Genomic DNA, 27,943 nt, shown 5'->3' on the forward strand with positions numbered 1-27,943 from the left:
CTTATATATAAAAAAAAAAAAAAAAAAAAAAAAAAAAAAAAAAAAAAAAAAACATATATATATACAATAAATTATGACTGAACTTGAAAAATTGTTTTTATTAAAATTATTTTTTCGAGTGTGACTTATTATGCCGTATAAATGAATAAGAATTAAATCGATGTCGAAAAACGTATTAATCCTTTTGTTAAAAATTATAAACAGAAATTGTATTTAAGATTTATACAAAATGATTGGACGATTATAACTTTTGGTAAAAACGTTTGATCGATCGATGAGTTACATGTAATTTTTCTCAGTCGACATTGTAAAACAAAATTTTTTGGACAAGTCATAATATAAATAACCAATCAGATGCTATTATGAATTTGTCCAGAACGTTGATTGGTTATTTATTACAAACGTGTAAGATAAATTATAAATAAATTTGAATAATTAAATAACGTAGAAATCGTTAGATCATTAAATATTGCTCGTAAAAAGTTTAAATGTATTTTATCATTTTCATATTTATCTATAAATAAATTTTGTTTATTAATAATATTGTTAATAAAATAGTAATCTGAAATATTGTTAATTAAACAGTAATCTGTTACATCGTGTATATATATATATATCAAAAACCAAATCTCATCTGCGTCTGCGCTCGTTATCATCGAATCTGTTTATAAAGAGTTAAGTCATCGGACTTTTAACTTTAGTAATACATTTACCGGCGTCTAAAGAACAGTAGCTCCTTTCTTATCATTTGCGGTGTATCTAAAACTTCGTTAAATTTTATTACTTCTACGTTTAATAATTTCATCAATTAGAAATATATTTGATGAGAGTTAATTTATATTTATAACAATTTTTTATTTAAAAAAAAAAAAAGTGATATTATATAATACATGCACGCATATATATTGTGAAGAATGTGGTTAATAATAATACTGTAAGTGATACTTAAGTTGAAAGTAAAAAAGAAAAAAAAAAAAAAAAAGATATATAAACAAACAAAAAAAACAAAAATATTACAGGTTCAATTTCACAGTATCTTTTTGTTTCTTTTCAAAAGAGTATATTTTTTCAACAAATTATTATTCCGTTCAAATGCCAATAATATACAATATAGATTTTTATTTACGTAAAAATTTAATAACGGTCTGTTAATTCTTAAGAAGACGCGAAAAAAAAGAATATTACAATTCAGAGATATAAGAGAAAATGTATACACGTATTTTAGAACGTGCCACTTTCGAAATGAACAAATTAGTGTTCAATTATTGTTTCAGTGCATCCAGTAAAATTTGTATTATGTATTTTAAATATTTTTTCTCTCTCCTTTTTGTTTTTTTTTTCTTCTTCTTTTTTTTTTTTTTTTTTTTTTTTTTTTTTTACTGTAACATTGCACCTCATTATTCCGTAATGATCTGACAAAATAAGCTAATGTAATGTTTAAACGTTGCAACGCAAGAGGATAAACAAAATGCATTAACGTGAATATTACATAAAAAAAAAAAAAAAAAAAAAAAAAAAAAAGAAAAGGATCACGTAAATTAGCAAAATTTTTGCGAATTAGATTTGTTTTCTTTACACTTTCAAGAACACGTGATTCTAGAAACTTAATCTTCCGTGTTTGCATAGGTTTTAGGTTTTTTTGTTTGCACGGTAAAATAGATGTTCGATAAGATAATATTCTTTAATACTTACGTTAGTTTCGTTTCTCACTTTTCTTATATATATATATATATATATATAAAAAAATTGATCACGATTCCTATGGATCATTTTTGAACGTAGCCACACAGATATAAATATATCTTTACGAATACAATTAATACTTAATGGAAATATTTGTTTATACAGGATGATAACATTCGAATCGCGAATGATGTTCTCACGCGCTTCCGCAAAAGATAACGAAACATTAGATTGTCATCGAATTAATTTGAATATTGAATTATCTGAATGCCATTTGAAAGAGATTGGACATCGACTTACATGTTTTGCTGGTATTGACGACAAATGGAAAACGGAGTCAGTAGTTAAATCATTATTTACTAATAACAAATAATAATAATAATAATAATAATAATAATAATAATAATAATAATAATAATAATAATAATAATAATAATAATAATAATAAAAGCAAAGAAACAACAAAAATTAAAACTGAACACACACACACAAACACACGACATATATATATATATATATACATATATATATAATTCATTTATATATCTTAAAAAAAAAAGAGAAGAAAAACAAAAAACAAAAGGAAAAAAATATTTTTGTTTAGAAATGAAACAGTAGAAAATCTTGTTCTATGCAATTGGCCAAATACAACTTTCGATCCTCAAGAAGCCTTGCAAGGATTTCCATTGTTACGAAAATTTAAAATAGCGAACAGTAATTTGACGAGATTGATGACACCTTTCCCCGAGGATTGTCAATTTCTTGAAGTAGGTAGAAAAAAAGTATATGCGATATGATAAATTAAAAATTAAATTATTGTATTATTTATATGCGTTTATCGTTCAATTGGAAATCGGATTATGATATAACGATTCGCGCTTTACGAGCACGGAATATTCGAATTTGTGAATTTAAAATTTCGGTCTTATTTCTTTCCTTTTTTTTTTTTTTTTTCTTTTTTGCTTCCTCGTTTCTTCTTTCCCGTCGAATTTTGGATATATAATATAAATGTACAGATAGCAGAGGGAACCACGTTTCTGTTTCGTCGTGTTTCTCTTGACAGAAAGTTAATCTAACTCATAACAAATTGGAACTACTGCCTGTGGATGTCTTTGCAAATCTTTCGAATTTAAGGATTGTCGATTTGAGATACAATTATTTGAAGGAGATCGATCTCAAAGGATTTAATGTACCGACGTTGAGCCAAGTTTATCTTTTTGGTGAGAATCGTAGATCGAATAAATTTTATTTGAAAATGCAATTGGGTAGAGAAGAAGAAGAAAAAAAAAAAAAAAAAAGAAAAGAAAGGAGAAAAAAAAAAGAAAAAGAAAGAAAAAAAAATTGATTAAAGATTTAAATAGGTAATCCTTTGAAATGCACCGAAAATATCTCCTGGATTCTCGATCTGAGAAATGGATCTTTCGCTGAGAAAATTGTTGATCGAGAAAAGTTACGTTGCTCTGTTCCATACAACGGAAGACCACTCGTACCAGTTGTAGAAATTATTATGGTAATATTTGATACTTTTTCATTTTCCTTAAATTGGATCGTTCGAAAAATTCGTAGAAAAACGTAAGAAGAGAATTAAAAATGTTGATATACCCATTAGCTAAAGATAAATATTTGATCGAGCATAAAATGTATGTATACGCGTATATCACTTTTTTTTTTTTCGATGAGATCACGTCAATTCTTTTTGCTTTTTCTTTTTTTTTTTTTTTTTTTTTTTTTTTCTTCCAGACAGGTCTCTTACAATCTCTTTCTTTAAATACATTGGATTTTGTTCGGCAATAAATCAATTTATATTAGTACTTTCTTTTTTTTTTTTTTTTTTTTGCGATTTTTTCTTTTTCTAAATAAATCTTAAAACTATCGCTTTCCAGATTATTCTGCGACAGAATAATGACTATTAATTGTTTAACAAAAAAAAAAAAACACCTACGAATTTTTCGAACAGTCCTGTAAAAAAAAAAATATACATATATATATATATGTACGTGCGCGTGTGTGTGTGTGTTTATAAAAAATGTAAAGGTACAAAATTATCTCAAATCTAATTGTTCATAGACATTGAAAGATGAATGCAAGAGAACATTATGCGACTGCGAATTGGTTTATGTAGTTGGACGAGGTGGTAAAAGGACATTAAAACAATTAATGGCCTTTGCTTCAGTTAATTGTAGTTATCGTAATTTAAACGAATTGCCAGAATTTTTACCAGCCAATACGACTACTCTACATTTGAATGGAAACAAGGTCTCATTATTTGAATTAAATAAATTACAATATATCATTCGAATAATTATTTCATAAGAGTTTAATGATCTTAGATAAAGGATTTGACACCTCTAGTGAAAAATCCAGTCTACAAACAAGTTTTGGATCTTTATCTAGATGACAATTTAGTCGAGTCCATTGTACAATTGGATGGTTCCTATTGGCTCGATCATTTTCGCCTTTTCAGTTTACGTGGAAATAAACTCTCAGACGTTTGTATTGACTATTAAATTAAGATCATTAGTATGGCCATTCATTATCTGTTGTTTTATTAGCTATTATGTTGAAATATTAGGGGAAAAAAAAAAAAAAGAAAAAAGAAAAAACATGACGATATTTAACGCGCCAATTAATCTCTTTTCTAGGCGAACCTAAATTCGTTATCTTTTTTTTTTTTTTTTTACATAGCCTTCATTTTGTTCTGATAATTTTATTATTAGCTCTTACGTTAAAATATTTCAAGGATGACAATATTTAACATGCTAATGAATCTCTGTTATAGACAAACTAAATATCGTTATAATTTATCTTTTTTTTTTTTTTTTTTTTTTTTTTTTTTTTTTTTTTTTTTTTTTTAATGTATGTATGTATATATATATATAGCCTTATTTAATTCTGGTATTGTATTATTAGCCGCCATATTGGAATATTTTCAAGATTTCTTGAACACCTGATAATATTTAACATGCTAATGAATCTCTTAGGCTAATAAGTTATAATTCTCGTAATTTATATTCTTTAGGTGCCAACTTATGCATTGGAGAATGTTTTGCTTCAAAGTGGTAGTGTAGCAAGATTATATCTTGGTAATAATCCGTGGAGATGCGATTGTCTTTTCACTCCTGGATTTCAGGTAATACGATCTACGTTATTGTTATTTATTATTATTATTATTATTATTATTATTATTATTTTCTATTATTTTTCATTTTCCTTTCTTTTAAAAATTAAACTTCTTAATGAAATGTTTGATATATCGACAATGTTCCATGAATTACAGGATCTATTGATTAGGTATACAAATTTAGTTCGAGATATAAACGAGGTCAAGTGTGCAGCTGTCAGAGGCGATGAGAATTCAAACAAACAGGTAACTTATTTGTTTATTTATCTAATTTATCGAAATATTTTATTTAGTCAAGAAAATGTCATTGTTTTCTTCTATTCTTTTTTTTCTTCTTTTTTTTTTTCCTTTTTTGCTTCGCAGATTCGTGACTTGACTCGAACAGAAATTTGTATTTCATCGGACGAAAACTCTTTGATTTATCCATTAGACATTTTAAATATTATATTGGCATTCCTGATATTTTTAATTATTGGCAAACTTTTGTACGATTATTGGTCGTTCAAAAAAACTGGAAAATTACCCTGGATAGTATCTAAAATACCATGAAAATTGTGTCGAGAACAGTTCTTTATATTTTTTTTTCGTTATTATCGAAATTTTTTTTTCATTTCTTAATCCTTAAATTTGTTTCTTATATCTCGTTATCGGAATATTTTTGATAAAATTGTTCAGCGGCAGCCTTTTTCGCATTATGACGGCTCACTCCTTCTCCTGCAGTTACACGAAATTGTTAATAATGAATGAAAATGTACGATATGTATATAATTATATATATATAAGAATAAATGCTGAATTATTAATACTTTTTTTACCTTCAACTACATGATTCAAAGCCATGCATTTAGCTACACACTTCACACCTTGATGCTTGTATTCCCTTTCGGTTATGTATCTTGGTGCAGATCCTCCCTTTTTTATACAAAGCATGTAAACTTTTCTTAAAGGCGTCTCAATTGTATCGTCGTTCCCAAAATTAATTATTTCCAATATCCTAGATAAAAATATATACACACACACACACACACACATACATATATATATATATATATATATATATACATCGTGAGAATTTTTTTTACATAAAAGTTCAGTTTTAATTTTTCTAATAAAATTTTAATTACTGTTCTCGAGATAATTCCAACAATTGTTTCATCTCTTTGTCGTTCATCTGATGATCAGCTATATTTTGCAATATTTTTTTGGCTATATTGTTTTTAGCCAGATCTTCTGTATCTCCACAGCCGGTTGCTGAAAAGAAAAGAAAAGAAAAGAAAAGAGAAGAAAAAAGGAAGAAAAAAAAAGAAAAGAAAAATAAATAAAACAAATGTCATACTCAAAAGACAAAATTTTTAGAGAAGGTCTAATAAATGCATGAACGTAATATAAAAATTAATAAAAAAAATAATAATAATACCAGAAAATTCAGATAATTTCCCGCTAATCACAAAACGATTGCATTTATTTTTCTCACAATGATAATCAATACTTATGTTACATTGATTAGCATATTCCTCGAGAATATCCCATGGTGTTCTCTTATTAATATTTTCATCGTCAGAGAACTGTAATAAAAATTTTTATACATTTACGATATTCGATCAAATTAATATATAATAATGAAATTATTATATGTAATAATAATAATTAACTGTTATTATTTTATCTCTTTCGTATATGCCAGTTATTTCAACATTTTTATAGATTTCCATCTCTTCTGAATCGTTTATAGTAGAAGAATGATTTTCTACGTTTATATTCTCATTCCAATCTCCCGAAGAATGTTTCTTTTCATTCTCTTGAATTTTTTCGACAATTTTTTTCGAATTCGACGGAGATTCTATCTGTTTTCGTACGTTTTCTTCACTTTTACATTCGTCAACGTTTTCTGAAATATACATATTTTTTTCTTTTTTACTTTTCTGTAATAAAATTTCTTTCGGATAATAAGAAAAAAAAAAAAGAAAAGAAAAAAAAAAAAAGAAAGAAAAATGAATAATAAGAAAATAAAGAAATAATTACTATTACTTTCCTTTCCATTTTCTTCCTCTTTTAAATCGTCTTTTGAGTTATTTGATTTTTGGCCAATCAAAGAGGATGGTTGATTAGACAAAATGGAGTCAAAATCTGTATCGACGGTGGTGATACTGCTTTTCGAAATTTGTGTTTCGACTGTGTTCGTCATGATTGCTACATCTTCAAAAACCTTTCATAAGATTTTTTTTTTATTTATCCATTAAGATTTTATTTATTCGTTTAAGATCAAGCAGATTTGATTTTATATGATACATATATCGAATAAACATACTTCAGCATCTTCTGGAAAAGATTCATCGCAAATCAATGAAATAACTTCGTCGGATTCATCGGAATCCGCGAAATTGTTTAAACTCGATACTTCTATAAATAAATTTTTTTATTATAAGTACAATATTAATTTTTATTCATACTAAACACTATTATACAACATATATTTTATTATATCAAATCATATTATAATTTATGATAGTATAATAATGAAAAGAAAAAACAAAAATAACTTGAAAATTATAGCATTATAATTTATATTGATATAATTATACTATCATAAATATAATTTAAACTTCGCATAGATTAAATTTTAAGATATAAATTCTATAATAATATTTTAACGAAAAAAAGTATATTGTGAATTTTAAATTAACGTGAGGTTATAGAATATTGATATTTGAATTTTAATATACTTGCATATCTCTCTTTCTCATACCAACTGATCTTCCATAAGGTTTTCTGAGCTGTCGTAAAAGATCATCCGCACGATCAATAACAGCTTCCATCTCGCAAAGAAGTGGCGCAGCATTTGGAAATCGTTTCGTTATCATTTTCCACAAGATGTCTGCATTCTCCATTTTTTGTAACGATTTCGGTGGACCAAATTCGTGAGATTTTAATGTCCCATCGTTGTCCAATTCTTCTGACATTTTAACTATTAAGATTTCTTTTCTCTTTTCTTCTTCTTCTTTTTTTTTTTCTTTATCTCCTTCAAAAAACTGATCTTAATTATATTAAAATAATGGATAATGAAATCCAGGAATACGTCAAACTTAACATTTTCTTTGATCGGTCTTGAACATAAGACGTCAATAAAATTAAAAACTAAAACGAACAAAAGACGATCGAATATTCGAAGATAATTATTATTTAAATAAAAAATAAAATAGAGAAGAAGTTAATGTAGATTCTTTTTTTCAATTTTCAATTGCTAAAATTTGAATATTATGCTCGCGCCTTGCTCTTCGATACTACGTAATTTCAATAAGGAACGACACTAACGATCCTATCGTTAAAGATAGTAACTACATATTGTATTGAGTTTGAAATTCTTTATAGGTTATGTATTATTATTAAAAAATGGCGGCAAACGTAATGGGCGGGAATTGCAGTGATCGTTAATTGCGCACGTCTTTGCGATAGTCTTTTCTTACAAAATAATAATTCATTTGTGATATAATTAATTAAAAATGAAGAAATCTCAGAATTTATCTCAGAAAAAGGTAAACGATTTTCTATCATTGAAATTATTATTATTTGTCGATGATCACACTAATATATATTAATTAATCGTTACGATTAGGGCAATATAATTATTGTATTTTATCATAGGTCTCGAAGAATCTAATTGCAAATAATTCACAAACAAAAATTAATTCATTTTTCTCAACTAATCGTGAATCTAATGAAAGTAAAAATATTCAAAATGAGGATGTAATTCTAGAGGTTGAAATTAAAAACAATGCCTCTAGTGACAATATTATTAAGAAACGAAAGAGATGTGACAGTTTAGATTCAGAATCTAATTCAAAAATGAAAAGTATTTGTTTTAATGATATCGATCAATCTTTCTTTAATGATAGTCTTAAAATCATAAATGCGAACAAAGAAAAAACTATAATGTCTAAGGAATGTAGTAATAATTCAGTGAATATATCTAACGTCAAAACAACAAATGTATTAAGTAATTCATTAAATGAATCTGAATGTATTATGAATGATATAATTGTCATTAATAACGAAGATACTATTTTAAATAATTGTCGTACTATAAAAGAAAACAATCAGAAAGAATCTCAATTTAATAGAAATTGTATCGATATAACAGAATCAACTAATATTTTCAATGACATAAATGATTGTGATGAAATAAATGCAGAAGATTTTGATGAAATATTTGAATGCGATTGGAATATAGATTCACAAATAAATTTAAATTCGTTTCAACGATGTGACATTATTGATTTGCAAAAGAATCCAAAATTTATGATCCTAAAAGTACAACATACAAGTTTAAAAACTTTTGCAACAGTAACATGTTCAGGATTTTGGTAGCTATATCAATTTTTATTGAATTCAAATCTTATTGATTTACATTATTTTGATGTTAATTTTATAATTCATTTTTTTTTTCTTTTTGTTAAATAAATTAAGGAAAGATATTCAGATTAAAGAAGGCGATGTTGTAATGATACAAGCCAAAAAAGATTCACAAAATTGGATTGTGGATAATGATCATGGTTATATTGTTATACAACCTGACACATTAATTTCTAGTACAACTATTGTAGGAGCATTACATTGTAACAGACGAGCAGTATTAAGTGAAATATTTAAAAAAATAGAATCATTACCTCATTTAATGTCTAGTCAAACAGCATTAACAATTGGAAGAATAGTTCATAGACTTTTACAAAAGGTATTTAAATTTTACTTTATAAATTTTTTAATTTCTTTTATTAATCTATAAAATATTTTCTATATATTTTAGTGTTTAATTGAAAATATTTATAAATTGTCTGATATTATGAAGATGGCAGAAAATGAATTACAGTCAAAAGATATAATACATATCCTTTACAGTTCTCAATCTTCATTTGAAAAATTTAAAGAAGAGATATTTTCATATGTACCAAAAATATCTGAATTTATTCAACATTATGTTCATGGTAAAAAATGAATGTCCATGAATATTAAATTAAATTATATTTATTTTAAATTATATTTAATTTAATCGAATCTTTTAAAATATAATTGAAATATTTTAGGTACAAAGCAAGAAGCAATAAGTAATGAAAAGAATAATTTTAAAGGTAAAATTTCTGAGATATATGATATTGAAGAAAATATTTGGTTACCTAAACTTGGGATTAAGGGAAAAGTTGATATAACGGTCGAAGTCAAAATTAATTCCCAAAAGAAAGTGATGCCTATTGAAATAAAAACAGGAAGACCATCTTTCTCTCTAGAACATAGAGGTCAAGTTATTTTATATATTATGATGATGGCTCTTACTGGACAAAACACAGAAAGTGGATTGTTATTATATCTTAGGTATTAAATAAATATATAAAAATTATAGGAGAATGTTCAAATATAATTAATTTAATTATATTAGAATTGATAATGAAAAATAATAATTTAATATTTATTCGATGTACAGAGATAACAATATACGTGAAATTAATTGTGGTCGTGCTGAAAAAAGAGATTTAATTTTATTAAGAAATACTCTAGCTGATTATTTCACTAAAACAAAAAACATGATCTTTCCATCTGACTTAAAGGATGAATTGAAAACTATGCCATTGCCAGAGCCTATAAATTATTATAATAGTTGTCTTAAATGTCCTTATAAAAATTTATGCTGTGCATATTTGAAAAAGGACGATACCTTAGAATTGCCCGAGTCTCATGGACTAGTTAAACTCAGTAAAGAAATTTTAAATGAATTTGAAAATAATCATATAGATTTTATTTTAAAATGGGTATCTCTTTTACAAATGGAAGAGAGCATACGAACCGAACAATATATTATGAAAGACATATGGACTCTAAAACCAGAGAAAAGGTAAATATCTTGATTATGGTGTATATTATAATATAAATGGATTTTAAAAACTTATTATTTATTTGTAGAGAAATGAAAGGAAAATGTATTAGCAATTTAAAAGTAATTGGGAAAGTTACAGAACAATATGACAAATATAAGCATTTGTTTGTACGCACAAATGAACAAGCTATAAGTATTAAAAATATTTGCACAGAATTTGTACAAAATGAATACGTTATTGTAAGTACAGATACACGAATAAATATATCATCTGGTTTTATAATACAGATAAAGAAAGATTCAATTACTGTTCTTTTGAATAAGTATGTATTAATCATTATAATATTTATGATATATTGTGATACGTCAAAAAAAAAAAAAGAAAAAAAAATCTTTTACATTTAATCATTTAATATTTTCAGTGATATTACAAAACGTAATGCAATTGGAAACTTTCATATTGATAAATATGCTAACACAAATTTATCATCAACCTTATTTGCAAATATTGGAGGCTTATTATATGATAATGAAGTATGCAAAAGATTAAGAAATATTATTATAGATAGGTACTACTTGAAAATTAATATATTTTTTTTAATTAAATTATATAAATATATATATGTATATAATATTAATATATCAATTTTAGGAAACCAGCAACATTTCTTGCACAATTATCACGTTCAATTATATTTAAAGTTGCAACAATATTGCAGCATTTAAATGAAGTTCAACAAAGAGCAATTCTTAAGTGCTTGGCTGCCAATGAATATGTTTTAATAAAAGGCATGCCAGGAACAGGAAAAACAGAGACAATTGTAACATTGATAGAAGTCCTATTTAAATTGGGCCTTTCAATAATAGTAACATCGCACACTAATAGCGCAGTAGATAATATTCTTTTGAAATTATTACATAAAAATATTGATTTTATACGATTAGGATCATCGTGTGTGATACATCCATTATTAAAAAATAAAAGTGAAGAATATTTAACATCAGATTGTACGTCGCTCGAGGAATTAGAATCAGTATATGCAAATAAGGTACTAGTAATTTTTTATTGGAAAAAAAATGTACAGATTTTTATATTAATATATATATATATATACATATATATTTTAGAAGATTGTAGGAGTTACTTGTTTTGGAGCTCATCATATAGTCTTTGAAAAAAGGACATTCGATGTATGTATCGTTGATGAAAGTACTCAAGTAACGCAACCAGCAATTTTAGGTCCATTATACAATGCAAATAAGTTTATTCTGGTAGGAGATCCCAATCAATTACCTCCTGTTATTAAAAACAAAACAGCTAGGTAAAATATATGTAGTTTTATATGATGAATGCATGTAATGTATTTTTTTCTTTCTTTCTTTTTTTATTTTCTTTTTATTTATTTATTTTTTTTTTTTTTTTTTTTTTTTTTTTTTGCAGAAATCTCGGTGCAGCAGAGTCTCTGTTTGAGAGATTAGATTCAAAAAATAATACTGTTGCTTTAACCGTACAATATAGAATGAACAAAAGTATTATGGATTTGATTAATAGATTAACATATAATGGTGAATTAAAGGCAGGCAATGAATCAATAGAAAATGCAACGTTTATATCATCAAATACGAGTGTAATTAAATGTTTCAAAAGTTACATTTTTTTTTCAGACAAGTCTAATTTTTTTTTTTTTTTTTTTTTTTTTTTTTTTTTAACAGAACATGCCTGCATAATGTTTCAGATATCATCGTCGAATGAGAGATGGGTAAGAGCAGTATTATCTCCTGCATTAAATGATTCTGTAATTATATTGGATACGGGTTGTACTCAAGATATGACTATAGATTTTATCCATAAAAAAGAAAATATTACAACCGATCAAGTGTGTTCTAATATTTGGGAAGCGGCTTTAATTTTATATCTACTTAAGGCTCTATTTCAGGTAATTTTATTATTATTATTATTATTAAAGTGAATTATTATTTCTCTTTTTGGTTTTTTTTTCTTTTTCTTCTTTCTTCTTCTTTATTGTTAACATAATTTATAATCAATTTATCTTTATAATATAGATCGGCATAAGCTCGGAACAAATTGGTATTATTGCGGCATATAAAGCGCAAGTTGTTTTAATAAAAAATCTGATAAATTCAGAAATAGAAGTAAATACTGTGGATCAATATCAAGGACGTGATAAGAGTATTATTTTCTATTCATGTGCAAAAAGTATCAAAAAGAAATTTGACGAATTGCAGGTATATCTATTATATATCTATTATAAATAAATGATTACGATTAATTACGATTAATTATTATTCTAATAATTTATTTATATATAGGATACTGGGATATTAGAAGATCAAAGACGTTTAACCGTAGCTATTACACGCGCAAAACATAAATTAATTATTATAGCAGATAGAAACACAATAAGCCGATATAAACCATTTATACAACTTTTTAATATAGTCCAAGTAAAGAACATAATCAATGTCAATGATTCTTCTTATGACTTTACTTGGGAATCAATCATCAAATCATTGAAGAAGGATATGTGTTGATGAACAATTGAACGAATGGAATATTATTATATTTAATAAGTAATCGCATGATTAATATGGAATGTTATAAAAATAATATTAATATTTTTTTTTTTTTTTTATACCATAGATTATTTTTATATTTTAACCTGCAAAGATTGTGATATAATTATTAATATTTCTAATAAAATATTAACATTTTTGACATTTACAATGGACAATAATGGAGAAAAAAGACAAAAAAAAAAAAAAAAAAGAAGAAAGAGAAATCTCTTCTCACATTTTTACATATTACGCATAAATAAAGAAGTTTCATTTAAATATTTAAACGCGTAGTTTTTTTCTTTTTTTTTTTTTTTTTTTTTATCTCTTCCGTTGAGTATTATATCAAACCTTCGAGATAGTTGATTGGTTGTCCTTTCGATTAGGACGATATCGATATATCGATGACAGGTATAACAATTGTTTAGTTGCAAACTTCTTACCATTGAATATATATTGAAATGAAATAATTCAAGGAATAAGAAACAATGACAATCAATTTTATGATATTAATTGGGAAGAAAAGAAGAAAAAAAAAAAACTAAGGATAAAACGAATTATGCGAATCGAATGATGAAAATCATAAAACGTAAAGTATTAAACGAGAAGTTGTCAGTCGAGATAAAAGAATCGAAAAATCGAATTGAAAGAAAGTTCGATAATTGATACGTTACTCGATTCGAGATGTTAGTGGCGCGCCAGCCTATGGTAAACTGCATCGCGTTACGAACATGGAAGAGTGGGGATATGTACTAACCAATGCGGGGAGTGAGGTAAAGGAGGGGAGAAGAAGGCGTCGTAGGAGTGGGGAGAGCGAAGAGGAAAGATGATCGCGGAGAGAAAGAGGTGCGGTGTTGCGTGACTGACTGCGAATCCGAGCGTGTGTGTTTGTTGTGTTGTAAGAGTTTTTTTTACCCCGCTTTTTGGAAAAAAAAGAGAAAGAAAGAAAGAAAAAAAAAAAGGAAATAATAATAATAATAATAATAATATTAATATTATTAATAATAATAATAATAAATAATAATAATAATAATAATAATAATAATAATAATAATAATAATAGTAATAACAACGTAACAAGAAGAATATAATTCATTGGTAAAGAGAAATTACGGTGAGTGTGTTTTAAAGAAGAAAAATGACGTCCTACATCCAAGTCGCCGAAGACGAGGGAGAAGAACCTATAGAGCTGCCTACCGAAGACGACAGCACACTCTTATTGACCACCCTGTCCGCTCAATTTCCCGGGACGTGTGGCCTTAAATATCGCAATCCAGAATCCCGGACGATGCGTGGTGTACGACTCGTTGAGGGACGGCTTCATCCACCTGAAAATGGTTGGGGCAAGGCGATCTATTTCTGTGTATTTCCGAAAGGTGTGTATCAGAGAGAGAGCAAGTGTGGCGTTAGGTGCTTTTAAGATGCCCGAAGCCTTTCCCCCTTGTACGTTTGGTGATGGCGTATATATCGTATCGTATGACCGTAAGACTAGGATCAAACGCGACAATTTTTTTTTTTTTTTTTTTTTTTTTTTTTTTTAATATACATATACACACATATATATATATATATATATATATATGTGTGTTTGCGCGCGCGTGTGTGTGTATGCATCATACATACATACATACATCATACATACATATATACATACATACCATGTTTCGACGAGTCCTCTGCTGCACGGCTTCGATCGAACATTCCTCGTTGATTCGTGCCATCGTACGTTTTTCGAACTAAATTTTCACGATTTTTTCATTATCTTATCCTACCAAGACTTACCTCCTTTTTCGTTTTCTTTTTCTACGCGCTTTCATACGATTTATCATCGTCTTATCTAGACGCTGTTATATCTCTTATTTTCTTTTCTCTCTCTCTCTCTCTCTCTCTCTCTCTCTTTCCCTCTCTCTTCATTTCCTTTCTCTCTCTCTCTCTCTCCCCTCTCGCTCTCTCTCTCTCTCTCTCTTTCTCTCTCGCTCCCTTTCTGTCTTTTTTTATTTTTTTTTTTTTTTTAATTTTTTTTCCTCTTTTAATGAATTCTTTCTTGAACTTCACACCTTTACATATCGATTCGAAATTATCTTCGCCGATTTTATTTTTCAAATCAAACGCGATAATTCGTCTAAGCTAATAAATCGGTATCTATTAACGCATGACCGGCATTATCGTGTTTTACCTTTTTCATTTTAATTTCTGTGATATTAAACTTACTTTATATTAATGATATATATATATATATATATATATATATATATATATATCGTTATGTATCATTAAATAATATTCTCTAAGCTATGTAATAAAGATATATCATTGTTCTTTACATTTTATTGTATTACAAATGATATTACTGGTGTATGGATAAAATGCGAATAATATTTTATGAAGATAAAGATTTGATGATCTCAGAGGAGAAACAAAAAAAGGAAAGAAAAAAGAAGAAGAAGAAATTTGTATTCTTTATCCTTCTTCTTTTTTCTTTTTTTCTAATTTTAATTTTAACTTTTTTAATTAAATATTAAAAAGGAAAGAAAAGAATTATATATTCGCATAAAAAATAGCTGGTACTGAAAAGATTACGAACATTTGTACCAGTGTTTCCCAAACTATTAAAAATCTGCTTATTCCTTGACTAACAAATAATTGGTATGTTTTCCATGGTGTTCATCAATATCATAATAGGTACAAATAACATCAAACTTGTAATGTATTCTTCATATTTTAATAAATTTTTACAGCTTTTAGCTCCTTGATCGTGCATCTGTACATCCTTGGCCATACCTACACTGTACATTCAACAGTTTGGTTAACACTGGTCTATGAGATTGTTAACAAAGCATAGCAATAGAAAACTAACCGATAGAAGTAAATGTTTGTGACATCTTTTCAGAAAACAAGCGTAAATCTGATGACAATTTGGAAAATTCCACAGCTAAGACAAAGAGAATGGAAACAAAGTTGCGTTGTACAGACTTGATCGTACTGGGCTTACCATGGAAAACTACCGAGCAGAACTTGAGGGAATATTTCGAGGCATTCGGTGAAGTTCTAATGGCACAAGTAAGTTGTATTACTTTTTGTTAATCCATTAATTATTTTATTTTGTCATAATAATTTTTTTTTTTTTTTTTTTTTTTTTGTGAATTTCTTTATTACATTATTTATATTTGGATACAAATAGATATGTTTCAATTGAAATTTATAATAATCGATCATATATCATCATCAACATTTTTTTGTAATACTTTACAAAATATGTATTAGGTAAAGAAGGATGCAAAATCTGGTCAGAGCAAAGGATTTGGATTCATACGATTTGGAAGCTATGAATCGCAGTTAAGATGTCTTGCTCAACGACACATGATAGATGGCAGGTGGTGTGATGTCAAGGTTCCGAATAGTAAGGTAAGAACAATAACAAAAGATAATAACTCTTCTTCTTTTTAACATTTATTAGTCATTTAAAATTATTTCCTTAAACTGCCATAAGAACTGTAAGTGCCCACATAGATACATAATTTGTACAAATGATCCTTAGCCCTGTACATATATTATAATAGTATATTTTGCTTTGTTTCATTTAAATATTAATTATATTTCACGTATATTTTATAAAGCGTATCTATGGCATTTTGATTACATAAAAGTGTTTTGCCTATGTGAGAAGATTATCTTTTTTAATGCATGCATTTTGAAAAATTATCATTGGCATATTATTTAAATATCAGAAAATCATAAGACGATATTAAAATAAGCAAAATAAAATGAAATATATTGATTATTCTCTTCTGACGTTTTCTTTTTTTATATTATTAATAATAATATAAAATTTAAATATTAATTTTTAAACAAATATTCTTTTAAACAAGTATCTTTATATTATATATGTACAGGTATAAGAATATGTACAAGTAAATCGCGTCATATGATATTTTGCAAAAAAAAAAATATGAAAAATGAATGCCAAAAAGTATTTCAAAAAAAGAAATAAAAAAAATAACAAAAAAAGATAAAAAAGAAAAAAGAACAAAAAAAAAAAAAAGAAAAGAAAGAAAAGAACAAAAAAAGAATAAAACGAATAGAAAAAAAAAAAAAAAGTAAAAAAGAATTTATCTTTCTTTTTAATTGCTATAGAACAACTTACAGAGGCACAATTTACTTTAGTAGTTCTGAACAATTATGTATACATATATATATATTTGTATTTGTAATACAGATATATGTATATGTATGTACGTATTTAAATATATATGTGTATCTATGTATTTTAATACATGAATACACATATATATGTCATGTGTATAATATAATATATACATATTATGTGTATATAAGATTATACACTCACTTGATATGGTGCAAATAGATGAATGCGTGAAACTTTATTCACATGTATGTGGTACACAGCAAGTTTGATATATTGATGGAAAAAAAAAAAAAAAAAAAGAAAAAAAAGAAAGAAAGAAAGAAAAAGTACATTGAAATATTTTTCTTGAAAAAATTATCATAGAAAAAGATAGAGAACAAAAGTAATCTTTTACATTTTTTTTGTTTGTTTGTTTGTTTGTTTTTTTTTTTTTTTTTTTTTTTTAAATTTTCAATATTATTGATAATACCATTTGATAATGTTACACAAATAAAAATACTGCTGCATGTTTTGTACATGTGAATTTAGTTTAATGATTCTAAGTGGTAAATTTATAAAGAGTAAATGCAAAATGTGTGTGTACGCGTGGATGTTAACTGAGTGTGAGATTATGTTGAAGAATCTTTGGGACATTTGTTTGTTTTCATTTGTATATAATACAGTATGCTTTTGACACAGAATAGTGTGAAAATCTTGGAATGTTTTGAGATTGAAGTTGTCAGTTTAGACGTGGATGTATGGTTAAATTATATGAATTTCCGAGTCATAAGTTCTTCAAGTAACATTATATGTATTATAATCTTTATCCTTTTGAAGAAACGTAGTATAATATGTTAATTTTCATATCAGTGATGATTCTTTATAACACCATTTAACTCATGAGTTAGAAGAAAATTAAAAAAAAAAAAAAAAAAAAAAGAAAACAAAAAAAGAATTAAATGCTGTCTTAATCGTGTTTATTTTCAAGTCAGGGATATTGGAAAACAATCAACAGTGCACCTAAACACTTTCAATAAAAAAAAAATAAATAAAAAAAAAAAAAAAAAAAATTAAAAAAAAGAAATAAAAAAATAAAAAAAGAAAAAAGAAAAAAAAATGTAAAGTGTGTTAAAAGCTGAAAGATGATTCATGATACGATAAACGTTTGCATGGCGTTAAATGTATGATTTCTGAAGTACAAGGAATATTGTAATGAGTATGATCTTGTGTGATAGTGTGCGTGAGTGAACAAATTTTTTATCCACATATGATGTACGACTATAGTACTTATCTATTTCACAGTTATTTCGTTGGTTTCTATATAGTACAATGATTATTTTACTTTAATAACAAAAAAAAAGAAAAAAAAAAGAGAGAAAAAGAAATAGTATTATTTGCTACAGTTTTCAGAACATTATAGATTTATAAATGCTGTGGGGTTTCGTATACATTTAAAAAATAGAGCATTTAAAAGCTCCAAAAAAAAAAAAAAAAAAAAAAAAAAAAGAAAAAAAAAAGAAAAGAAAACATTAGCGATGTTAAGTATGATTTTAGTGTATCATCATGATATCCAGAAATGTATAAACATTATGAAACATCATATCCAGACTTACTCATTCAATATAAGTTTCATGATATCCATCACTGTAATAATGTGCATTATTTTGTTCATATATACAATGGTATAATGTTATTGCTACAACATAATTTCGTTGAACTGGTCATTATAAATTATGTGGAATGATACTATAAACTACGTTTTTTAAAGTTGCTGCGATGTGAGAGTGCGTATGTGTGTGTGTCAATTTACAGATGAAATAGTATGTTATTGTCGAGGGCTGGTGTGTCTGGTTCCAGAATATTGATGGCTTAATGATGGCTCGTCAGTATGATACGAGCAAACACAATGAATGCTACCGACCTATTCCGGTTCATACGCCAAGTAGTCGACGGATACCTGTGGCAAAAACGTATGTGAATGTGAATTCATCAGATACAGGAAATATGCCGAGATATGAGTCGGAGTATGACTATAAAACAACGCATTATCCGTCGTATCCACCGAATTATCCCTATGACGATAATAAATATAAATATGAAGGACAAAGTTATAATGCATATGAAAAACCTAATTATTCTACGTATGAGGATCCAGGATACGATAATAGAAACTATATGGTGTCTCACGCAACGACTCCCAATTCAACTTATCCTTCTGATGCAGAATATTCCAGATATCCAAATTATGAAGGTCGTGCGACATATTCTATTATGGAAACACCAGATTATTCAGAAAAAGGCAGATATAATTATGGATACGATAGAAGTTATTATGATGCAGATGGTAGATATGTTTCCGCTGATTGTAGATATCCTTCAGATGTTCGGTATTCAGAAGTAAGACACGCTGAAAGTAGAAGCGTTACTGAAAATAGAGAAACAGATTGTAGATATACAGTGGACAATCGTGATATAGATAGAAGGTATACTGTGGATGGTAGAGAATCTGATAGCAGATATCCAATTGAAAATAGAGAAGTTGACAGCAGATATGCAGTTGATGGCAGAGAAGTGGATAGTAGATTTGCAGATACTACAAGATATCCAACAAAAGAAAATTACTACGATCGCTATTACAAGCATCGACCATCGAGGGATCACCATGTTTCGGATATGTCAAGATACTGATGAGTTTTGTTACTACCGTAAATACATAAGTCATGGTTCAATGGGAATATCAAGTCACAGATTGTAATATAATTTGTGACTTCTTTTTTTTTTTTATTTTTTATTTTTTTTTTTTTTTTTTATTTTTATTATTATTATTATTTTTTTTTTTTCACCTTGTATAACGAAATCTTGTGTAAATATTCACTGTTTTGTCATTGAATATATCAATATTCTAATTGAGCTATAATTGTTGCTAATAAGAAAACAAAAAATATATATATATACATACATATATATATATATATGTATGTATATATACATATATATATATATATACATACATATAATATATATATATATATATATGTATATATATACATACATATAATATATATATATATATATATATATGTATATATATATTAGGAATAGTATTGATAATGCTAATAATAATAATTAAAATATAAAGTAAACGAAATTATGATAACATTCTTCGATATAATTATCCATTTAATTATTTTTCTAGGCAATATATTTTATTCTCCTTTATTAGTATAAATATTTATGTAATTCTATTGTTAGCATGAAATTTATGTGCTTTTGAAAAGAACTTATGTTTGACGTACTATGTTTTAGCAATGTAAATATCTTCAAATATAATGCTTGCTTCTTCAATATTTTTCAAGTATGATGTTATACCCATTGATACTATTGATTCAATTCATTGTTATTTATAAAAAATGTCATATGAAAACAAAAGAAGATATATTTCTAGATATGTTTGTATACTTTAGATATTGTTTTTCTTTTAATTTTTTTTTCTTTCTTTTTCTTTTAATTTTTTTCTTTCTTTCTTTTTTTTTTTTTTTTTTTTTTTTTTTTTTTTTTTTTTTTTTTAAATCAATAATTTTTTTTATAAATTGATCAAAAATTAAATAATATTATTTTACTGAGTAAAATTAATTACAAAAAAATTCTAATCGCAATAGCATTTGAAGAAAAAGAAAAAAAAAACTAAAACCAAAAAAGAAGGTGTATATGAAATATTCTCATTGATCTATGACCTTTGGTAAAAATAGCAGAAATATTTTTTAATGAGACTAGTAATGCTTTAGTCTTCACAATAATATTTTTATTTTGTCATATATGTGTTGATTCGTATTAAGATAATGTAACATAGCATGAGATTCAGCATTTTACATAAAAAGAAAAATATACAGACAAGATATTGTACAGATTTATGCATGAATTTACAAGGTAATAGTATCAAAATAATGATAAAGTGCAGGGATCTAAATGTAAATCGAAAGGCAGTACCTTTTTGAATTTTTAATGAGATAAATATCTGTTGTAAAATTTATATAAAACTTGTTGTTGGTGCAGATTAATCGGTATTGATGCATCAATGAAAATAATCATAAAATATTCGGTGTGAATAAGTAAACAAGATAAAAAAATAAAAATGTTTAGCAAAAAAGAAAAAAAAAAAAAAAAGAAAATAAAGAAAAGAAAAAAAATAAATAAATAAAAGTAAAGTAAAAGTAAAAGTAAAAGTAAAAGTAAAGTAAAGAAAAAAAATGAGACTAATGAATAATACAATCGATTTGTTTTTTCAAAGTAAAATCTTTTGCGTGTCGCTTATTGATTTTTGATTTATTTAGAGACTGTGAATAATGTGCACTGTACACAAGTTTTAGTGGATAAAATGTGAATATGTTGTATATGATTGACTGATTGTGCGTTTGTGCGTAGGAGGGAATGATTCAGCAAGTACCCTGCAAGGTATTCGTGGGACGCTGTACAGAAGACCTAACCGCAGACGATCTACGCGACTATTTCTCCAAATTTGGTGAAGTTACGGACGTGTTCATCCCAAAACCTTTTCGCGCATTTTCATTTGTTACTTTCCTAGACCCAGAAGTGGCTCAATCTCTCTGCGGAGAAGACCACATTATAAAAGGAGTTTCCGTTCATGTCTCTAATGCAGCCCCGAAATCAGACGGAATTAATAAGAATTTTAATAACCAAGTGAATTCAAACGTACGTGGTAGGGGAGCACCTGGACCGGTAGAAAACAATGTACAGGGAAACTATCAGGGAAACAGGTACATGGGCCATTCGGGTAATAACATGGGTCCAAACGGTTGGAACAATCCAGGCAATAGAGGTAATTTGGATATGCCTAATCTTCAGGCATTGGGCATTACCGGTCAGAATAATGGCGGAGGCGGCGGCGGTGGATTATCCAATCCATTGGCAATGGGAGGCTTAAATTTATCGGCATTACCAGTAAATCCTGCGTTAGTGGCGGCTGCATTGAATCAAGCATCCTGGGGACTAATCGGTAATCTTCAGAATCAGGGAAACGATCAAGGATATTCAAATCAACCAGGGCCCCCAGGTCAACCACCTTCAGGAAATAATAGTATCGGTAATAGCGGTAATTCTGGGTTTCTTAGTTGGATGAATCAAGGGGGAGGCGATGGTAATACGGGTAATCCTGGTACTGGTGGTCCTGGTCCAAATAATCCAAACGCCTCCCAGGGTGCTTGGCAAAATCATCCAGGTCAACGTGATCAAAAATCGAATACATTTCTCAAATACGATTAAACTCGGTCGGGACTCCGAGTTTATTCGTAGAAGGAGGGTCCGTTCCTTTAGTCCCGAAGTACTAATGTTGAAGAACAGCAAAGGTCAGGAAGTTTTAAGGGTACAAAGCAAACGATTTACAAAAAGAACCAAAGCTTTCAGTGACATTACGATAGAAAAGGACGGCTATATTGTATGATCGTGCGCCGTAATGTGATCGGTTCATAATAGAGTGTGTCGGATGATACTTTCGAATCATTGCACGTCATTACTTCAAAAACAAAACAAAAAAAAAAAAACAAAAAAAAAACAAAACAAAAAAAAAGAAAAAAAGAAAAGAAAAAAAAAGTAAAAGATATACTATGACCCTCTCACTCTCTTACTGGCTTGAGAAATTAGCACAATAGCTTTCACGAATGATACGGCCTGCATGTCTCTTACGGATAGCTTTGATCATCTAAACGTGCAAATATGTGTGGTCTTCTATACGCGTGTGATCTAACTGAGTTGAGTAAAGTGCATTGGAGAAAGATAGATGATTGTGAAACTTTTGTAATGAGAGATAGATGAGATTATGTAGTGTTTAACGTATATGTGTCTGAGGTAACATAATGATTGATGCAGAGTGTTTAATGTAAAAATATGAAGTAAGTTAGTGGAACTTAATAATATAATTATATTTTAACTTACCAATAATAGTTCATTGAGTGATTATATAGGAGTTATATAGCTTAATGAAGTAATAGGTTGCTGATGAATAAGTTGTATCCTCACATTGATAATTTACATATTTTTCTTGTACAGATAACAGAAATAGTTAATTGATTTCAAATAGCCATTTCAAATTTTCATTCTATCAAATATTTTATAATGTTGCAGCATTATATACAGATATATACATATTTATATATATATATATATGTATCTATGTATGTATATATATATATATATGTATCTATGTGTATATAGATATATATATCTATGTGTATATATATGTATATATATATATATATATATATATATATATATATATATATATCTTAAATCGGTCACATAATGTGAGCTGCACGTTTATTAATAATCAAATATATTAAGTTCCGATGATTTCTTAATTCCATTAAACATTATGAATGCTTGAATACACTGCATATAGATTAAATATCTTTGTCATAATTTTATATGTGACCACATCATTGAAAAATCATTCTTACATATATATTTTTTAATTATTGTACAAGATAAAATAATTGAGAACTTTCTTCTGAAGAAATGAAGTGCATTGAGACTTTCTCTGGGTATATGTGTTGTGCGTTCTTTCATATATACTTACACGTACATATAAAATAGTGACGTACAACTTTATGGGTATTTGTTGTCATTAAATATTTTCATTATTCACACATATAACATATTTGAGCATAATAGTTGTTATTTGCATTGATTAATGCAAAATATGCTCTTATGTTTGACAATTACCCTTATAAAATTATACATATAGAAAGTTTGTTTCATGTGCATACTTTTTTCTTTTTTCTTTTTACTTCTTCTTCTTCTTTTTTTTTTTTTTTCCTTTTCTTTTTTTTTACGGATATAAAATATATCGTCCAGAATTAAAAAAAAAAAAAAAAAAAAAAAGAAATTATATTAGAGAATAACTGTTTCTAATGAATACTATTTACTTAGGGTGGAAGTGAGTGGGTGTGTAGTCAGGATATGCGTGAGGCTGCGTATAGTTTGGTCGCAGCTACCTGAGATTTGCATAAAGTTGTTTACATTTTTCGTAATATTTAGTGCGACACACAAACAATTATTACGTGTGCGAGTATGATTAGTATTTTACATTGGTGTGCGGGTGTGTCAAAATTATTGATTGATTGTGTGTGAAAGGAAGCATTTGGATTGGTAGTTGTTTCAATTGAATGAGTCGAGTAAATTCAAGGATTTTATAATTCTCTAGTGCTTCAAATTTTGAAGGAAAGTTTTGTGATGAAAGACTTGATAATTCTCTTTCTCTAAAGGACAATTTTGCAGGTCATGGGTGTTTGTTTTCCAAAGATCAGAATAAACAATGAATTTCACAATTCACAATTGTAGTCAATAACTTTAACATACAAAAAAGATGATGGCGCAAGAAACTTTAGAAAAGCATATATTTCATAATCTCACTGTATGTTTCATTGAAGTTATCTAGATCTGCTATTCCAGAATGCTAATATCTTATGATTACATTGTCGAAAAATAAAAAAATCCTTATACATCATCTTTCACTGTTGTGCTATTTATTTGATAAATAAACATTGATGCAGCAAAATGCACCTTACTTGGCTTATATTAATATTTGTACTTCTCTAATATCATCTAGAGAGTACGAATCTTTTAATAAATAGTATGTAAAGGTGCTTTTACTGTAGCACTGGTTATACAAAAATTTAATGTAAATCACCCAATTTACACTGTTTCCTTCTTTACGATGAAATCTATTTCTTTTTTTTGCCTTTCCCCAAACTTCATAGAGAAACACTCAGTTTACTTTGAAAAGTCTAACATTCTCATCACTTTTTATTCAATGCAGGGATAATTTCATAGAGTTTGAATCTTTTTCTGAATCGGTGTTTGTGTGTATGTCGATGAATGATTTTGTTAATAGTGATTGACTATGAGAATTACAGGCATGAAATGTTGAAAGAAGTGTATTTAACATGAGAAAGAAAAAGGAAAAAAAAAAGATGTTTGTTTAATGAATGAATAATGTGAGATGAGCAGTGAGTTATATTTCAAGTCATTTGAATGATGCACAGTCATTTGTGTGTTTGATATGTCTTTTTGGCTGATGTGTTTGAGTGTTTATATAGATAATGGGAAATGAAATCGATAAAATGTTAAATAGAATTTATTTGTTGAAGTTCTAGATTTATAATCTGTAAGCCATATTTAACATACGAAGACTGTAGCAGAAGGAAACTTTTCAAATACAGTTTGCGAATATTTTCTAGTCTATTAAAAATAATGCCTGATTTATTTCAAATCATTAGTTGAATATGAATGAATAATATGTAAGATTTGTCGTACACACATTCAGCGAAAAATAGCATAACATCAATAATTCTTACAGTTATTTCTTTATATAGGGCATTATTCATATAATTTAATATCTCCCTTATGATTTTATCAAGTGCATGATTGTAGTGAGTATTAATAGACCAGCTATATAGAAATTAGGAAAAAGTGAAAGTGATTATTAATGGGAAGCATGTCTTGAGTAATAAAAAAAAAAAAAAAAAAAAAAAAAAAAAAAAAAAGAAAAGAAAAAAAAACAAAATCGAATGCAGATTTTTCATGATGTTTGTAAATAACTGTAAAGAATTGTAATATTGTACACGCATTTGATATTCTCATCTCTTAAATGATTGCGATGAAAGAAAGAATGAGCAGTGAATGGGTTATTGATTCTAACGATGAACAGTGTGTATTTTTTAAGAAACCATCTTTACAAGAATGTTCTGTAATTTAAGTTTCTTTTCTTTTTCTTTTTTTTATCTGATAAGCAATATTGAAATTCAATACATATATACATGCATATATATATTTTTTTTTTTATGGTATTCAAAGGACAAATCATTGTAATGTAATAAATATATTTAAAATTATCGTTATAATCAAAAACCCTCAAACCAGTAAATAAAAATTCTTGACACGGACTTTTTTGAAACAATTCGTGCAATATTAAAAGATTCTTTTCCATTACTTTAATTTTTATTTTCATATAATATAGTACTGAACGTTAGAAAATACAGTTATTACTTCAGCATCTTGAAATCGGTAATTATTGTTTAAAATAATAATAATAAAAAAAAAAAGGATAGAAAATGAAGGGAGAGAGAGAGAGAGAGAGAAAAAGAGAGCGAGAGAGAGAGAGAGAGAGAGAAAAGAAAGAAATAAAAAAAGTAATCAAATGATTATGTAAATCTTGCGAAAATAAATACAAAAATGGTTATCGTGAGTCGATTTTTATAAATGAGAAATTGATTGCGTTTTGAATAAGAAGACTGAGCGAGGTCTGTAAACAATATATATGAATGAAAAATGAACGTAATGATTCCCTAATTTTACATTTCGTTATCTCGAAACGTGTATTCTCGTATGAAATAATAAAATGAAAGTTAACGAAAACGAAACTTGTGACAAAATATGTTTATATATATATATCATGTAAACAGTTTCATTCGTTTAACTTTTGTTAATCGTTTGTTTCGAGTTGCATACGCGTCGAGTACGAAATGTATGTTAATAAACTCTCTATAACTGAATTTGGAAATTTATATGAAAGTTTATGTGAAAAAATTTATTCTATTAATTGCATTAAATTATATCTAAAATATTTATATATAACTAATTACATATAACTGTAGTTTATACTTGATAAAAATTAATTTTCTATGATATTAATTAATAATTAATATTTCGACGATAAAATGTAATAGGATTGAATGTCTGTGGATTTTAAAGTTACATAAAGTTATAGAGAGTTATAAGGGACTTACAAACAAATAAACAAACAAACAAAATATTTCAAACATTCTTGGCATTACTTATTCATTTCAAATAAATTTTATTTCGATTCGTTAGAGTATTGATTACAATAATCTTTAATTTATATTAAAATAATGATTTATGTCTATAATGTTTGAAAATTGGCGTACATTGCTGTAAAGAAGATATCTTCTTTCAGAATATTGTATTTAATTACAGACCAGTAATTCTATTGATGAAAAATTGTGAAGAAGAGAAATAGATAGATACAGAAAGAGAGAGAGAGAGAGAGAGAGAGATAGAGTGTGTGTGTGTGTTACAAAGAGTACGTTATTTATTATAATCGTATGCAAACAATTTAATTACAAAGAAAAAAAAGAAATCAGTTTGACTAATTCATGAGAGTTTATGGAAATGTTTCCAATATGAATTCTTAAGATACTTCTTTTTTTTTTTTTTTTTGGGTATGTGGTAATAATTATGTCGCCTCTAATTATGTCCTTCTTATTTAACGTGCAAATTTTGTATCATTGACATTGATGTAAATATCGAGTGAAAGAGGAAAGAAAATAGGAAGTGAGAAAAGTGCGAGAATGGATTTTTTTTTTTTTTTTTTTTTTTTTTTTTTTTTTCTTTCTTTTTTTTTTTCTTCCGATTAAGCGACACACGACCTTATTCTGCTCCTTTATTAATATTTCCGATAATGAGCATAGAGAATGTGAAGTTTGCTCGCTAAGTATGTTGAGATAAATAAACGTGGAGATATTAATTGAATAGTTTCGATATA

General features: G+C 26.9%; 4 protein-coding genes and 1 long non-coding RNA gene across 12 annotated transcripts; 3 read left to right on the forward strand and 2 right to left on the reverse strand.

Moving 5' to 3' along the window:
- Window positions 1-675: 675 nt before the first annotated feature.
- On the forward strand, window positions 676-5,593 carry LOC124957039 (protein singed wings 2). Of its 3 annotated transcripts, XM_047513649.1 has the most exons (10): window positions 688-934; window positions 1,849-2,019; window positions 2,288-2,450; window positions 2,747-2,903; window positions 3,045-3,193; window positions 3,751-3,939; window positions 4,014-4,172; window positions 4,703-4,813; window positions 4,961-5,050; window positions 5,168-5,593. In XM_047513649.1, the coding sequence occupies exons 1-10, from the start codon at window positions 915-917 to the stop codon at window positions 5,351-5,353; spliced, it is 1,395 nt and encodes a 464-aa protein (XP_047369605.1). In that variant the 5' UTR covers window positions 688-914; the 3' UTR covers window positions 5,354-5,593. The 3 variants fall into 3 exon arrangements, with proteins under 3 accessions (XP_047369606.1, XP_047369604.1, XP_047369605.1); XM_047513648.1 differs by having other exon boundaries at window positions 682-934; window positions 4,961-5,593; XM_047513650.1 differs by lacking the exons at window positions 3,751-3,939; window positions 4,014-4,172 and having other exon boundaries at window positions 676-934; window positions 4,961-5,593.
- On the reverse strand, window positions 3,991-8,011 carry LOC124957041. Its single transcript, XM_047513651.1, has 8 exons — window positions 7,551-8,011; window positions 7,113-7,123; window positions 6,827-7,010; window positions 6,457-6,692; window positions 6,222-6,369; window positions 5,929-6,055; window positions 5,620-5,798; window positions 3,991-5,518 (listed from the first exon to the last, which is right to left on the reverse strand). Exons 1-8 carry the CDS (start codon window positions 7,762-7,764, stop codon window positions 5,439-5,441), a joined length of 1,179 nt encoding a protein of 392 aa, XP_047369607.1. The 5' UTR covers window positions 7,765-8,011; the 3' UTR covers window positions 3,991-5,438.
- Window positions 8,012-8,177: 166 nt separating this feature from the next.
- Window positions 8,178-13,360, forward strand: LOC124956865 (DNA replication ATP-dependent helicase/nuclease DNA2). 3 transcript variants are annotated; one of them, XM_047513202.1, is made up of 14 exons: window positions 8,178-8,337; window positions 8,447-9,165; window positions 9,269-9,533; window positions 9,606-9,783; window positions 9,883-10,168; window positions 10,278-10,685; window positions 10,754-10,990; window positions 11,090-11,236; window positions 11,320-11,716; window positions 11,796-11,989; window positions 12,109-12,295; window positions 12,404-12,604; window positions 12,732-12,914; window positions 12,999-13,360. In XM_047513202.1, exons 1-14 carry the CDS (start codon window positions 8,305-8,307, stop codon window positions 13,218-13,220), a joined length of 3,657 nt encoding a protein of 1,218 aa, XP_047369158.1. In that variant the 5' UTR covers window positions 8,178-8,304; the 3' UTR covers window positions 13,221-13,360. The 3 variants fall into 3 exon arrangements, with proteins under 3 accessions (XP_047369158.1, XP_047369159.1, XP_047369160.1); XM_047513203.1 differs by having other exon boundaries at window positions 11,799-11,989; XM_047513204.1 differs by having other exon boundaries at window positions 9,648-9,783.
- Window positions 11,713-13,408, reverse strand: LOC124956868. Its single transcript, XR_007103386.1, has 2 exons — window positions 13,349-13,408; window positions 11,713-11,964 (listed from the first exon to the last, which is right to left on the reverse strand). It is a non-coding gene; the product is annotated as an uncharacterized LOC124956868 (long non-coding RNA).
- Window positions 13,409-14,047: 639 nt separating this feature from the next.
- LOC124956866 (TAR DNA-binding protein 43-like) lies at window positions 14,048-27,744 on the forward strand. Of its 4 annotated transcripts, XM_047513209.1 has the most exons (5): window positions 14,486-14,617; window positions 15,980-16,106; window positions 16,174-16,301; window positions 16,506-16,646; window positions 21,790-27,744. In XM_047513209.1, exons 2-5 carry the CDS (start codon window positions 16,061-16,063, stop codon window positions 22,645-22,647), a joined length of 1,173 nt encoding a protein of 390 aa, XP_047369165.1. In that variant the 5' UTR covers window positions 14,486-14,617; window positions 15,980-16,060; the 3' UTR covers window positions 22,648-27,744. The 4 variants fall into 4 exon arrangements, with proteins under 4 accessions (XP_047369163.1, XP_047369164.1, XP_047369162.1 ...); XM_047513207.1 differs by lacking the exons at window positions 15,980-16,106; window positions 21,790-27,744 and adding an exon at window positions 19,225-20,300 and having other exon boundaries at window positions 14,048-14,617; window positions 16,132-16,301; XM_047513208.1 differs by lacking the exon at window positions 15,980-16,106 and having other exon boundaries at window positions 14,059-14,617.
- Window positions 27,745-27,943: the final 199 nt, after the last annotated feature.

This window comes from Vespa velutina, chromosome 24 (assembly GCF_912470025.1).
Source record: "Vespa velutina chromosome 24, iVesVel2.1, whole genome shotgun sequence".
Classification (NCBI taxonomy): Eukaryota; Metazoa; Arthropoda; class Insecta; order Hymenoptera; family Vespidae; genus Vespa; species Vespa velutina.

Coding starts and splice junctions, on each gene's coding strand:
- LOC124957041 (XM_047513651.1), bottom strand. CDS start 7,764: ATGTCAGAAGAATTGGACAACGATGGGACATTAAAATCTCACGAATTT. Junction 6,370..6,456: donor AAAGAGATAAAATAATAACA/GTTAATTATTAT, acceptor TTTTTATTACAG/TTCTCTGACGATGAAAATAT. Junction 5,519..5,619: donor TTTGAATCATGTAGTTGAAG/GTAAAAAAAGTA, acceptor GTGTAACTGCAG/GAGAAGGAGTGAGCCGTCAT.
- LOC124956866 (XM_047513206.1), top strand. CDS start 14,380: ATGACGTCCTACATCCAAGTCGCCGAAGACGAGGGAGAAGAACCTATA. Junction 14,618..16,131: donor TTTCTGTGTATTTCCGAAAG/GTGTGTATCAGA, acceptor ACATCTTTTCAG/AAAACAAGCGTAAATCTGAT. Junction 16,647..21,789: donor TCAAGGTTCCGAATAGTAAG/GTAAGAACAATA, acceptor GTTTGTGCGTAG/GAGGGAATGATTCAGCAAGT.
- LOC124956865 (XM_047513202.1), top strand. CDS start 8,305: ATGAAGAAATCTCAGAATTTATCTCAGAAAAAG. Junction 9,166..9,268: donor GTAACATGTTCAGGATTTTG/GTAGCTATATCA, acceptor AAATAAATTAAG/GAAAGATATTCAGATTAAAG. Junction 12,605..12,731: donor TACTTAAGGCTCTATTTCAG/GTAATTTTATTA, acceptor TTTATAATATAG/ATCGGCATAAGCTCGGAACA.
- LOC124957039 (XM_047513648.1), top strand. CDS start 915: ATGTGGTTAATAATAATACT. Junction 935..1,848: donor ATGTGGTTAATAATAATACT/GTAAGTGATACT, acceptor TTGTTTATACAG/GATGATAACATTCGAATCGC. Junction 2,020..2,287: donor GACGACAAATGGAAAACGGA/GTCAGTAGTTAA, acceptor ATTTTTGTTTAG/AAATGAAACAGTAGAAAATC.